General features: G+C 45.7%; 1 protein-coding gene across 2 annotated transcripts in view; it reads left to right on the forward strand.

Annotated features, from left to right (window-relative positions):
• The window catches only part of SLC4A8 (solute carrier family 4 member 8), a 69481-nt gene that overhangs the window by 20492 nt on the left and 35083 nt on the right, over positions 1 to 13906 (forward strand). For both annotated transcript variants that reach the window (XR_014709139.1, XM_084610751.1), the window contains exons 2-5: positions 3940 to 4021; positions 8996 to 9130; positions 11519 to 11654; positions 12708 to 12868. Coding sequence is in view for 1 of the 2 variants with exons in the window: in XM_084610751.1 (XP_084466877.1) it covers positions 3940 to 4021; positions 8996 to 9130; positions 11519 to 11654; positions 12708 to 12868 (514 nt within the window). In the remaining variant the exon portion in view is untranslated. The remainder of the gene's footprint in view (positions 1 to 3939; positions 4022 to 8995; positions 9131 to 11518; positions 11655 to 12707; positions 12869 to 13906) is intronic.

The raw sequence follows: 13906 nt of genomic DNA on the forward strand, positions 1-13906 counted from the left end.
ATGCTAGCTCAGGCAGGAATGCAAAGGGCAGGCAATACCACTGAAGGCTTTAATTGGAAAGAATTTTCTGTAGTGTCTGGCTGGTGAATCTTGCCCATATGCTCAGGGTTTAGCTGATCGTCATATTTGGGGTCGGGAAGGAATTTTCCTCCAGGGCAGATTGGAAGAGGCCCTGGAGGTTTTTTGCCTTCCTCTGTAGCATGGGGCACGGGTCACTTGCTGGAGGATTCTCTGCACCTTGAAGTCTTTAAATCATGATTTGAGGACTTCAATAGCTCAGGCATAGGTGAGAAGTTTTTCGCAGGAGTGGTGGGTGAAATTCTGTGGCTTGCATTGTGCAGGAGGTCAGACTAGATTATCATAATGGTCCCTTCTGACCTAAATATCTATGAATCTATGAAAAACAACCGGTGCTGAAGAGTTTAAATTTGCATTACATATAGTTTTGCAACAGTGGTGCAGGGCTATTGCTTTTATATGCTCCCTTGAAGAAGGGCCAGATAAGACAAAATGCTAATCAGGATCTGAATGATGTCTCAGAAATGAAGCCACTTACTGTCTGCGGTGGTTCCATGCCTTGAAACCTTGCCAGAGGTGATCTGGGTGACTGTTGCTAAGAAGGGACAGACAGAGGCAGAGATAGTTACAGGAGTAATTAGGAAATGGAAAGTCAACTGGTCTTGTAATGATAAGCCTGCTGCTAGGTAACATGAATTAATTCTGCAGAATAGGACCAATTTGCTTTCTTGCAACAAAGTAGTAACAAGTTTACTCTGAAATTGGAACTTGGGGGGCTACTAAGCATTAATTCTCGTTCTCCGACTGGAACCACCTCTGGTATTTCAGCTGTTTCCTGTTATTTTTAGTCGCCATAGCTAGGATTCTCCTAGGAATGAAAGTTGCTTATTTACAAGCGCTGTTGCTCCTTTGAAATAATAATGCAAAAGAGAAACAAACAAACAAACCCCCAGCACCACCAATTTAAGGTGACAATTCCAATTTAAGGTCTTTTTCTGTGGAGTTATCGTTCTCTTTTTAACGAAACTCCAGCACATTCAAAACATCAACATGACTTGGGTCTGTCATAAATATGCCAAAATTAAGCAGAGAGTGATAGCTGCCATTTTGGCCGGGTTTGAACTGCAGATCTCCAGAGCTGAAAAAGCGTAAGCTATTATAACTTGAGCTAAAGCTAGGGCTTATATGCTCTGTGAATCAGACACAGAAGGGAGCCTGTAACACATGATCACCACTGGGTTACAATAGCCCCTCCGTTCTCAGGTAATGCCCCAGACAGCACAATTCCAGTTCACCTCCTGATTTACCTTATCTACCTGCCTCACCACTTCTGTTCCGCTGTTTGCTTTTGGATCCCTCAATCCTCCGCTGTTCTCCTTCTTGTTAGTATGGTTGCATCCAGAGGCCCTAACCAAGATCTAGGCTCCATTGTGCTAGTCCAGTAAGAGACCATCCCTGCCCCAAAGAGCTTGTGGTCTAAGGAACTGGAACAAGCTCATGGTGAGCGTTTTTATTTTAAAAAGTTGACTTATTCCAGCTGCCTGTTCCCTGTTAGAGGTTGCAAATCTGTTGGGGGCACCCCACACAAGTCGTGGGAGTCTCTAAACTTTGTTCTTTCCGAGGGTCTTGATTACAGAGTGTATTTTGTAACAAAATCCATGCATGCCCAGTGTGCTGCACCCACATGTCCAGACTGGACTGTGAGAATGTGCTACCCCATCCAGTAATAGAGAGTGAGATGCAGCAAACATCAGCCAGAATGGCCAGTTCAGAGCTGAGTGGTTTGTTTGCCTCTACCAGATTTAAAGGGCTAGTCACCCAGAAAGGTATGCAGGAAAAAAAATCCAATTCAAGGATAAAAGGGTGGAGGAGTGGGTGACAAAGAAAGGAGCTGCTTGTGTGTATCCCTTCTGAAGCAGATGGAGGTGTTAATTACTTCTCCATTTACAAGTTAGTGCACTATGGATGTTGACATAACATATGCTTTTAAATCAAGCTTAGTGTTCTTGTTTGATTCGAGCCAATTAATATGTATAAGCAACATTCATTGTAGTTTTCCTGTTTCCACATAGCAGCATTGCCAACTCTTGCAATTGTATTGATTTTCAATTTTAATAGCAGAAATGTATCATGAAGAGAGGGGCAAAATATGTTCAGTTTTTTCCCAGAAGGTGCCAAAACCGCAGCATAAGTCTGAAATGCAGGTGGTCTTTGCTTCTTTGGTCAGAAAGGGGTAACCCCTTTCCGCAACACCGAGGACAGGGAGAAGCAAGAAGGACTCGTGTGTGTCCTTATTGGTTGCTGCTAAGCTTCAATTCTGTAGCTTGTCTCCTGTGAATTTTGAGATATGAACATTTTCTCTGGCCTGAATCGTTTTGGGAATTACTGCACGTGTGACCCGCTGGTCAGTGTGTGTTGTGTCCCCTTCTATGTGGGTTTTTTTTGTTTTTTGTTTTAACCAATATAGTCAGACCCTTGTGTGGACATAGTTTTACCAATTTAAAGGTGCTTTCTACCAGCATAACTTATTCCCCATCCCATATGGGAATAAATTATACCGGTATATGCACACTGAAACCATTATACCTGCTTCCACACCAGGGGAGCTTTATCGCTTTAACTGTACTGGTTAAACTATACCGGTATAGTTAAAGTGGTACAACTTTTGTGCATAGACAAGGCTTGAGGTTGGATTAAAAATTATGAGCTTTACCCCATCCCCTCCAAATGGTTGGGATCAATTTATTTATCTTGTGTTTTTCTTAACTTTTACGGTACACTTTGCCCCCCCCCCCCATTTTTGAGCTTTTCTCTGTAATGACGAGGGCTTTTAAAAAAAGGAACCTGTGGTTGCATGAGAATCTCATGACTCCAGTTGCTAGGGCTTTAAGAAAACCACCAAATATCTCAAGACTCGCAGCAAAATCATGAGGGTTGGCAATGCTGCGATCCATTATGTTGCTGATATTTAACTAACAGCCTTTCACTGAGCTCCTTGCTTTTTCAAGAGTTCTGCTGGTCCCAGTCAGGATGGGGGTTGAATTGTGGTAGGTCAGAGGTGGGGAAACTATGGTCCGGGGGCCACATCCGGCCCTCCAGACGTTTTAATCCAGCCCTCAAGCTCCCACTGGGAAGTGGGATCTGAGGCTTGCTCCGCTCCAGCTGCGGAACAGGGTCGGGCTCTTACCCCACTCCGCATGGATCCTGGAAGCAGCAGCACATCCCCCCTCTGGCTCCTACTCCTCCCATTGGCCGGGAGCTGCAGGAGCGGCACCTGCAGACGGGGCAGCGCACACATCCGCCTGGCTGCGCCTCTGCATAGGAGCCAGACGGGGGGGACATGCTGTTTCTGGAAGCTGCTTGAGGTAAGCACCACCCGGAGCCTGCCCTCCTGCCCCAACCCCCTGCCCCAGTGCTGATGTCCCTCCTGCCCTCTGATCCCCTCTGTCCCAGCCGGAGCACCCTCCTGCACCCCCAACCCTTCATCCCCAGCCCCACCCCAGAGCCCGCACCCCCAGCCGGAGCCCTCACCCTCCCCTCTGCACCCCAACCCCCAATTTTGTGAGCATTCATGGCCCGCCATACAATTTCCATACCCAAATGTGGCCCTCAGGCCAAAAAGTTTGCCCACCCCTATGTTAGGTGCTGTACAAACACATAGGAAGACACATGGTTGAAGTTTTACCAGTGGGAGCAGAGTTAGGCCAACACTGCTTTTGAGAATCCCATGCTGTGCTTCTAAGTAGACCTGTGCCAATGTTTCGATGCCACCAAATTTGCATTTTTTCACCAGCAAGGACTTTTGGTTGATAAATAGCACCCCACTCTTCTCCTAAGTCACTTTGAAAATCTTGTGCACAGTGAGTAAATTAGGAAATTGCTTCTATCTAGTTGCACATTTTTGTGTTGTTTTTTAAACAGAGAGTTGATGAAGAGGCGGTGGTGGATCAAGGTGGGACCAGTAATGTCGTCAATATTCATTATGAGAAAGAAGAGCTGGAAGGTAAGGTCCAAGCCTGCAGCTGATAACTATATTTTGCAGTTTTTCTAGTACATCGTTAATGTCTAGCTAGATGGAACCTGGAGTAAATGTACTTCTTGGCTAATAAAGTTCCAGATCAGATAAATGATGGGCCATAACTCAACTTCCATCGGTCTCTTTGCGATTGGATTGCCCCCCCCACCCCCCATTAGCGCTGAAATTTACTTTTCCTTACACACCTGAGGCCCGGTGTTCCATTGTGCAGTCCTTTACACCAGTGCAAAGGGAGGTGTAAATTGTCAGCATTCAGGCTTGGCAGCATTTTACGCCCACTGGCGTAAATGGCAGCACGAGGGCAGAACAACAGAGAATCAGACTCTTTGGACACGGTTGAACTTTGCAATGCTAATTCACCCGCATGACATTTTTGTACCAGCTGGAAGACAAAATGCTTAAAGAGTCATTGCCCAAGCTGTAAAAGACAATGGAGTCTCATTCCCATCAGTCTGGGGTGTTAGTGTGCATGAGACTCTGGCCCATTAACTGGCCTCATGCTAAAGAGAAGCAGTGGGACTTGAGAGCAGATCTGGGCAATCTGTGGGTAGTCCGTGATTTGTCATTTGACAAACTGAGCCCTGTTTCGGCTTGCAAGTTATCCATGAATAAAATGTGTTCCTTCTCACAACCTGTTCGACCACGGCGTGCAAACCTTGTCTGGGGATCCAAAGCCCCGGCTGGGATGATTTAGTTGGGGATTGGTCCTGCTTTGAGCAGGGGGTTGGACTAGATGACCTCCTGAGGTCCCTTCCAACCCTGATATTCTATGATTCTATTCTATGATTCTATGATTCCTTCTGCTGAGAAGCTCCCAAAGGAAAGAAACAAATAGGAACCCAGTTAGTTTACCCAGGAATTAGCTGATCCAATGCTAAGCAGGAGAGTTCCTATTTGCACGGAATGCCACATTGTATTGGACATTCTGTCAATTGCTGAGAGTTTTTAATTGTGATGATTATTTTGCTTGTGCATAGAGATCAACCAAGCACGTGGCCTCATTGTGCTAAGTGCTATACAAACATAGAGCAATGGACGGAGGTGCAGAGACCGGCTAAGGAGAGGAAAAAAGGGCATAAGGGCAGATCTACACTTAAAACACTGCATCGGTGCTTCAGTGAAAATGCTACTATGCAGATGGAAGAGCTTCTCCCGTCAGCGTAGCTAATCCACCTCCGTGACATGGCTCTGACTACACTGGGGGTTAGGTCGGTACAACTGCATCGTTCAGGGGTGTGGATTTTTCACACCCCTGAGCAACGTAGTTATACTGATGTACGTTCATAGTGTACAAGCGATCAAGGTGATGGGGTGGCAAACGGCATGTTAATCCCATCAGTTTTGATTTTTTTCCGGGTGGGGAGTTTTTGGGAGGGGATTAGCTAAATAGAGAGACGAGGGAGGGGAGAGGGGATGCAGAGGGGAATAGGACTGGGTGGAAGAGGGAAGGGAGAAAGAACGTGGGGAAGAACAGCAAAGGGAGAGACTATCCAGCTGACAAAGTGGACAAATCTCTGACGTCATTGCTCGTGGGCCCCTGCTGCAGAGCCATGTCTGGCGCTGCCTCCATGCTGTGTCCTATCGCAGCCTAGTGTTTTGAGTAAAGACCAACCCTCGTGAGGGCTCAAAACATATTTAGAAAAGAAGAGAGAGAGCACTTTGGTTCTGCTGACTCTGTGTGCGTTGTTCAGGGCACGGAGATACACCATTCAGGCTGTGTCTTCAACACGCCTGGCCTAAAGATTTCTGCACTTGCCTTGCACTGGAGTCGGTGATGACCCAGAATACAGGGCAACATATAACCCGACCTTTTGATTTTTGCTTCATCCCCGTCCCTGCTTTCACAGATTTCAAAGCCAGAAGAGGGATCACTATGATGACCAAGTCTGACGGCTTGCATAACAGAGGCCAGAGAATCGCATTAAATTTCAGGTTCATTCTGGCAAAATGGGCTTAAATTAGTAATAAGAGAGGCAGCAAACATTTTTCATATTTAAAAAAAATTATAAATAAAGGAACAAAAAAACTCCAGAGGAAACAACATTAGAAATAGCAGATGGGTGGGATGACTAATCACCATGTTTTCTCAGTCGAGCAGGTAGAAAAACCCAGCTTTGATAGACCACTGGAATAATTTGAATGCTTAAGGTGTCTGGCTGTGATTTGTCTAATACAGTTCATTATCAGGAGATTGGCCCAATCTCCTCTCATGCTATGCCTTAAGCAAGCTTTGAAAATAATTACCTTCTGCCTCTGCTTAATGAGCTGTTGGGATCGTTGTCCTATTAAAGTTGTAAATTGCAAAGAGGGTTGTTTCTTTCTTAAGGGCGTTTTAAATCAAGCTGCCGCCTTGTTTTTGAAACTTTGTAATAATAAAATAAACCAGATATGTCAGCTCTAAAATAGAACAAGTCCATGACCTTTAAGAGGCCCTGTGAAAATGGCTCCTTTGCAGATATCTGACTGACGCAGTTGAGAGAATATAGGCTGAGTTCTTGTCTAAATGAGAAAGTTGCACTGGTTTTACTTAAATCGGTTTTTAAACCCGCGTAGTTAAGTCAATGCAAACCTCTATGTGGATATTCTTATTTTGATTTAAGAGCAGCTTATTTCTGTTTAGCTTTACCCTGTTTCCAGTTGGCCAAAGACAAACCAAAATAAACCTAGTTTAAAGGCACACAACATCTTGTCAGTCCAGACTAAAGAATTAGGAGGCTAGATTTGTATGTTTGATGCTCTTGCTTCTTACACAAACTTTCCTATCTTACAGATCTGGTTGGGAATTTTCTATTGAAAATATTTTCCCACCGAAAATGCAGTTTCTGCACAATCAGAATTCGAATTTTGCTGATGTTTTCCAATTTTCTGTTGAGGTTCATTTGAATGAAGTGTTGTGTTTCACATCAGTTCTGCCCGAATCAAATAATTTCGGCTTGCTGAATTGAATCAAAATGTTTAGGTTTGAGTCAGTTCAGCTTTAGACTTTGGCACCCCAGTGCCTTCTGGGCGGTGCGGTTTTGGTGCTTCATGCTCCCATTCTACACTATCCACTTGCCAGACTCTATCTCCCATGATGCATAGTGGTCTGCCCTCTGGCCAGGCCGCGTAGTGTAAGTGCATCATGGGCGATGTAGTCAGATTGGGGAGCTGGGGCCATATGGGAGAACGAGAATGAAAGGTAACTGAACGATGTCTCCCACTGGGGCCCCACGGTAGGTGCAGTTTATAGATTCCGAGGCCAGAAGGGTCCGTTGTGATCATGTTGTCTGACCTCCTGTGTAACACAGGCCAGAGACCCGCGGCGCACAAAACTGAACACCCTAGCCCTGCCCCTTCCCCGAGGCCCCTCCCCCTGACCCGCCCCTTACTGAGGCCCCGCCCCCACCCACTACATTCCCCCTCCCTCGGTGGCTCACTCTCCCCCACCCTCACTCACTTTCACTGGGCTGGGACAGGGGGTTGGAGTGCAGGGGGGTGTGGGCTCTGGGGTGGGGCCGGGGATGAGGGGTTTGGGGTGCAGGAGGGGGCTCCAGGCTAGGGGGTGGGGCCGAGGGATTTGGAGTGCGGGAGGGAGCTGTGGGTTGAGATAGGGGGTTGGAGTGCAGGAGGGGGTATGGGCTCTGGGCTGCGGGGTGCAGGCTCTGGGATGGGGCCAGGGATGAAGGGTTCAGGGTGTGGGTAGTAGCTCTGGGCTGGGGGTTGGGGTTCAGGGGGGGTGAAGCTTCCAGCTGGGGGTGCAGGCTCTGGGGTGGGCCTGGGGATGACGGGTTTGGGGTGCAGGAGGACACTCCAGGTTTGGGGGGCTCAAGGTTGGGGCAGGAGGTTGGGGCTCGGGGTTGAGGCGTGGGCTTACCTCGGGCAGCTCCTGGTCAGCGGCGGGTCTAAGACGGGCTAGTCCCTACCTGTCCCGGCACCACTCTGTCCCCCGGAAGCGGCCAGCAGGTCCGGCACCCAGGCATCCCAAGTTTGCATTAGCTCTTTTGGCCACAGAGTCACACTAGGAGCTCATGTGCAGCTGGTTATCCACCACCACCCCCAAATCTTTTTCAGAGTCACTGCTTCCCAGGATAGAGTCCCCTACTCTGTGAGCATGGCCTGCGTTCTTTGTCCTTAGGTGTATAAATGTGGATGTAGCTGTGTGAAAATGCACATCTCTTTGAATCAGTGGCCTGTTCTCTTCATTATTTACCACCCTGCCAATTTTTGGGTCATTAGCCAACTCCATCATGATGAATGCTGAACTGACTTGGTACGAAACGGTCCGATGTTTCCAAATCAAAATGTTCCTGAAAGTTTTGGTTCATGAAAACTTTTGATATTTCACTTTTTCTTTCCCGATTCAGGATGAAAACAGAAGCTGAAATATTGGAATTTCCCCCTGGAATGAAATTCTGATGTTTTGCTCAACTCTATCATTGTACGACCTAAGTCAGCGGTTCTCAAACTTTAGCAACCTGAGGACCCCCATTTTGATGTCAAATATTTTGCAGAGCCTCAAGCCCTCTGCTCAGCCCCAGGTCCTGCCCCCACTCCACCCCTTCCCCCAAGGCCCCACCTCTTCCCACCCCCCGCTCCACCCTTGCCCCTCCTCTTTCTGCCCCCTCCCACAAGTGTGCCCAGTCCTCACTCCTTCCCAGTGCCTCCTACACGCTGCTGAACAGCTGTTGCCGAGCGTGCGGGAGGCTCTGGGAAGGAGAGGGAGGAGTTGAGGGACAGGGAGGAGTTGATCAGCGGGGCCCGCAGACCTCCTGGAGTACCCTCGTGGACCCGTTTGAGAAACACTGACCTAAGTGTTTTTTTTTTTTTTTACTGACTTTTAACATTATAAGTTATGAAGAGCAGCTATATGAAGAGCAATGTTATACCATGGGCACCATTCATCTTGACAGGCACTGTGGGGCCAAGAGTGACACTGACTAATGTGCTTCTGCTTTGTTGCAGGGCACAGAACACTGTACGTTGGGGTACGGATGCCTTTGGTGAGACAAAGCCACAGACATCACAGGAATCATGGCCAAAAACATAGGAAACGAGACCGGGCGAAGGGAGCCATTCAAGAAGAGCAGGAATCTCATGGTAAATAAAACCTCAGGCTAATGTATGATGGGAACATAGTGTGCGTTTAATGATGGAAGCATAACTTATGTAGGTAATGGGAATAAATATTTTTTAGTAGATCCATCGATTCCGATGCCAGAAGGGACCATGATGATCATCTAGCGTGACTCCTGTATAACACAGGCGGGAGATCTTCCCCAAAATAGTTCTTAGAACAGATCATTTAGAAAAACCCAGAGTCTTGATTTGAAAGTTATCAGGGATGGAGTATCCACCACGAGAGTTGGTAAATTGACTGGTGTTGCTCTTCTTGGGATAACATGGGGCACTGGACGTTGAAAGTTCATTGCCCAATCTCACCCCAATGAAAGCAACATCTGAAATTTTTAGTCGTTTTAGTTGCTCTGAAATAGTTGGAGCCAATCTCGTGCTAGTTAGCGTGTACGAAAATTAAGAGGGGAAATCCTGGCTCCACTGAAGTGAGTGGGAGCTTTTGCTTCATGAGGGCCAAGAATTTACTCCTAGTAATTCAGTTTATGATCAGCATTTATTATTTGTAGAGGAAGCACCCAGAGGCCTCTACTAGGATCGGGGCCCCATTATGCTAGGCGTGATACAGACACATAGCAAGTAGCGATCCCTGTCATAAAGGAGCTTACAGTTGAAATAGATAAGACAGAGGAAAGGTGGAAGAGAAACATGCAGCATACCAGCAAAGTTATCCAAGTGAAAGCTGGGAACAGTAGTGTTATTTCATGATTCGTTTTTACTTTTTGGCTCTGTTCTTTTCTTTGGGGGATTTTTAATTTGCAAAATACATTTATAATAATAGAATCACAGAAAGGTAGGCCTAGAAGGGACCTCAAGAGGTCAGGTAGTCCATGCCCTTATACTGAGGCAGGACCACATATACCTTGCCAGGTGTTTGTCTAACCTGTTCTTAAAAACCTCCAATCACTGGGATTCCACAACCTGTCTTGGAAATCTATTCCAGTATGTAACTATCCTTCTTGAATAGCTGGAAAGTTTTTCTTACTATCTAACCTACATTTCCTTTGCTGCAGATTAAGCCAATTATTTCTTGTTCTACCTTCAGTGGATGTGGAGAACAATTAATTGCTGTTCTCTTTCTAACAACCCTTAACATATTTGAAAATGGCTATCCTGTCCCTTCTCCCAACCAGTCTTCTTTTCTCAAGACTAAACATAGCCATTTTTTTTAAACCTTTTCCTCATCTGTCACGTTTTCTAGATCTTTTATTATTTTTTTTTGCTCTTCTCTGGGCTCTTTCCAATTTTTCCACATCTTTCTTAAAATGCGGCGCCAAGAAGTGGACGCAGTACTCCTGCTGAGGCCTTGCCAGTGCTGAGTAGCGTGGGCCAATTACCTCCAGTATCTTACATATGATACTCCTGGAGTAGGGGTGAGGTGAGATGGGGAAGTATGAATTAGCGGAAAAGACAGAGGCATTAACTGAAAGGTCACTAACATTATGATGTATTTAGGACCAAACTCAGTAGGGAATTTGGGGTGTTGCCACGACAATACTCAACACTGGGGCTTTATTCTGTTATGTTTTATGTAAATCTACTTGCTGTAATGTCTCATGCGAACAACATCATGTAAACATGGGCCCTCTTTTTGGGGAAGTGATAGTATCTTAGTCCCAGATTTGTACTTGCTCAGCACTTGCATTTATTTAAAACGCCTGTTAATCAAGTGTTTTGAATTTTTCCTTCTACTTCTTCTCCTTTTATTATTATTAATTATGTTACTGATCTGGTAGTGTCTGGATGTTCCAGTCATGAGCTAGAACCCGGTTGTGCTAGGTGGTGTATAAACATAGAACAAGAATCCCTGCTCCAAAGAGCTCATGGTCCAAATAATGCAATTTTTTACAAATTTTATCACAGGTGCTGACTTTCTAATTTCCCGGGGCGGGCGCGGGGAGAGGGTGCTTGACTTGTGCTCTGCCAGAGGCCCCGCCCCCACTCCACCCTTTCCCCCAAGAGCCCACCCCACCTCGTTCTGCCCCCTCTCCTGAGCGCCTCGTCCCACCCCTTCTCCCTCCAGGACCTCCTGCACGCCGCTGAACAGCTGATCTGCGGTGGGCGGGAGGTGCTCGGTGGGAGGGAGAGGAGCTGATTGGCGGGGCCGCCGGTGGGTGCTGAGCACCCACTTTTGTTTTCTGTGGGTGCTCCAGCCACAGAGCACCCATGGAGTCGGTGCCTATGAATTTTATATTTGGCTTCTGACATGTGGGTTGGTTTGAAACCAAGCATCTTTGGCATGCTGTTTCTTTTCGATACATATAACAATGAGCAACCTCTTCCTTTTAAATGTGGCATTTTTTGAATGGCGTAACCTGGTCACAGCAGATGCCTCTTTAATTGTTTGTTAATTAGACACCCCGTCTCAGCGAGTTCAGTTTATCCTTGGTATGGAGGAGGATGAGGAGCATGTTCCCCATGATTTGTTCACAGAACTGGATGAAATCTGTGTGAAAGAAGGGGAAGATGCAGAATGGAAGGAAACGGCCAGGTGACACAAAGCTATATACTCCACCGGCTCAATGAAACTGAATGTGTTTTTGTGACCTCCCATCAGGCCATGTTTTTGGTCCCATTTCCTTGAAGTGCTGCCCAGTGACACCACCTGCTGGAAGAAGAGATGCTGCTGCTAGACAGGGCTTTCATAGTCTTGTCATTTCTAGAGTGTGACTTGGTAAAGCAGTGTGGGAGGAAGATATGATGCAGATCCCTTGTATATAGCACAGCACCTCTGCTTTTTCATGCACCTCTGGTGTAATAACAGCATGTGGAAGAATCAAAGGCAGGCATGTTGATGTACAGACATGGGGAGGCAGTGTAATCCAGTGATCAGTGTGTTAGCCTGGGCACATGGGAGACCCAGGTTCATGTCCCTGCTCTGAGACAGGCTTGCTGTGTGACCTTGGGCAAGTCACTTAGTCTCTTTCTGCCTCAGTTTCCCATCTGTAAAATGGGGACAGTAGCGATGCCCTGCATCACAGGGGCTTGGGAAGCTAAATACATTAAAGACTGAGAGATGCTTAGGTACTAGGATAATGGGCACCATATAAGATAGAAAGGCATGATGTTGCGAGGAAAAATGCTTTAAAGATTATGAGGCATTTGTGCATTATACTAAAAACATAAAAATGGTCATACTGAGTCAGACCAAAGGTCCATCTAGCCCAGTATCCTTTCATCTGACAGAGGCCAATGCCAGATGCTTCAAAGGAAATTAACAGAACAGGGCAATCATCAAGTGACCCATCCCCTGTCGTCCAATCCCAGCAGCTGATCTGCCTTATGTAAAATAAATATAAAATAGACCCTTCAGCACATTATTAGAGCTGGTGGAAATTTCTGCCTCAGCTGCTTAAAAAACAAAATGTGCACTCGATCCTCTTCCCTTCTCCAGCTTTGAACCGTTAATTGAGTTACCGAATGTCTGTTGTATAGATTTCAAACACAGCTTTGTATCTCTGCAACACCTGCTTAAGAGTATTTTCACTGGAAGTGGTCGCTGCCGGTACGGTATTTATTTGTGTTTGGTTTGCCATGCTTCCAGGTGGCTGAAGTTCGAAGAGGATGTGGAGGATGGAGGAGAACGCTGGAGCAAACCCTATGTCGCGACACTTTCATTACACAGTCTCTTTGAGCTGAGGAGTTGCATCATGAACGGGACTGTCCTTCTGGATATGTGCGCCAACAGCATCGAGGAAATTGCAGGTACCGCTCTAGTGAGGGATCAGTTGTGTCATGTCAGAGAAAAAAGCTTCAGGGAATATCCTTGTGCATTTTTGAAGGAAATAAATTCCCTTTGCACCATATTTGTTCCTGCAAAATCCTAGGTAGGGATGTCATCAAAACAGCAAATGTTAAGCAAATATGCACAGAAACCGAACTTTAGGTTTGGAATCATGATTTTTCCACCCTGAAATCCTGATTACATTCATGCAAGCAAGGTCTGGAAACAGACCATGTGACAATCAAAAGAGTGCATCTTTCAAATATCAAATTCGCTCATGTTTTACAGAATGAGAATGATTCAGAGAAATCATTTGGAGAATAACTTCAGATAACAGAAACGAGTCTCATAGGTTAACATGCTGTTGTTGTAGTAGAAGTGTATGTCTGGACCATTTGGGGTCAGAGAAAGAGGTAAAATTCATTGAATAAACTATTTGTTACAAATAATTCACCTACGTTTATTCTGTTTTAAGACACGGGAATCTGTGTGAACTGCGCAACTTCTTTAAGGGCTTATCTACTTAGGAAAACAGTCCAGACTAGCTATTGCAGGCATGAACTCCCCATGTGGACACTTTTATTCCACACCAGGGGTGCTTGTATCTGGTTTAATTTAATCCTTTTTGAAAATGGATTAAGCTAAACTGCAAAAAGGCACTTTTAGCGTTTGCCTACACATGAAAATTAATCCGGAATAAGGTAAGGTATAAATTTAAAGTGTAATAACTATTCCTGATTGATGCCATGAGTGGACACTCTTATTAGTTTAATCCAAATAGTTGGGATTAAGATAATTACATTATAAATAATTCAGAATATTGCACTCTTACTCTGGGGTAAGAACATCTGCACATGGAGATAATCCGGAATAGTTAATCCTCTTTAAACTCATGCCCCAATCTTATTTTGGATTGATTTTCATATGTGGACAAATCCTAATTCCGCATTACCTTAATCCATTTCCAAAGTGGATTGAGACCATTCAGAATAAATCAGAATAGTCGGTTTGGAATAACT

Source organism: Lepidochelys olivacea (assembly GCF_965140295.1).
Source record: "Lepidochelys olivacea isolate rLepOli2 genome assembly, chromosome: 20".
Taxonomy (NCBI): Eukaryota; Metazoa; Chordata; order Testudines; family Cheloniidae; genus Lepidochelys; species Lepidochelys olivacea.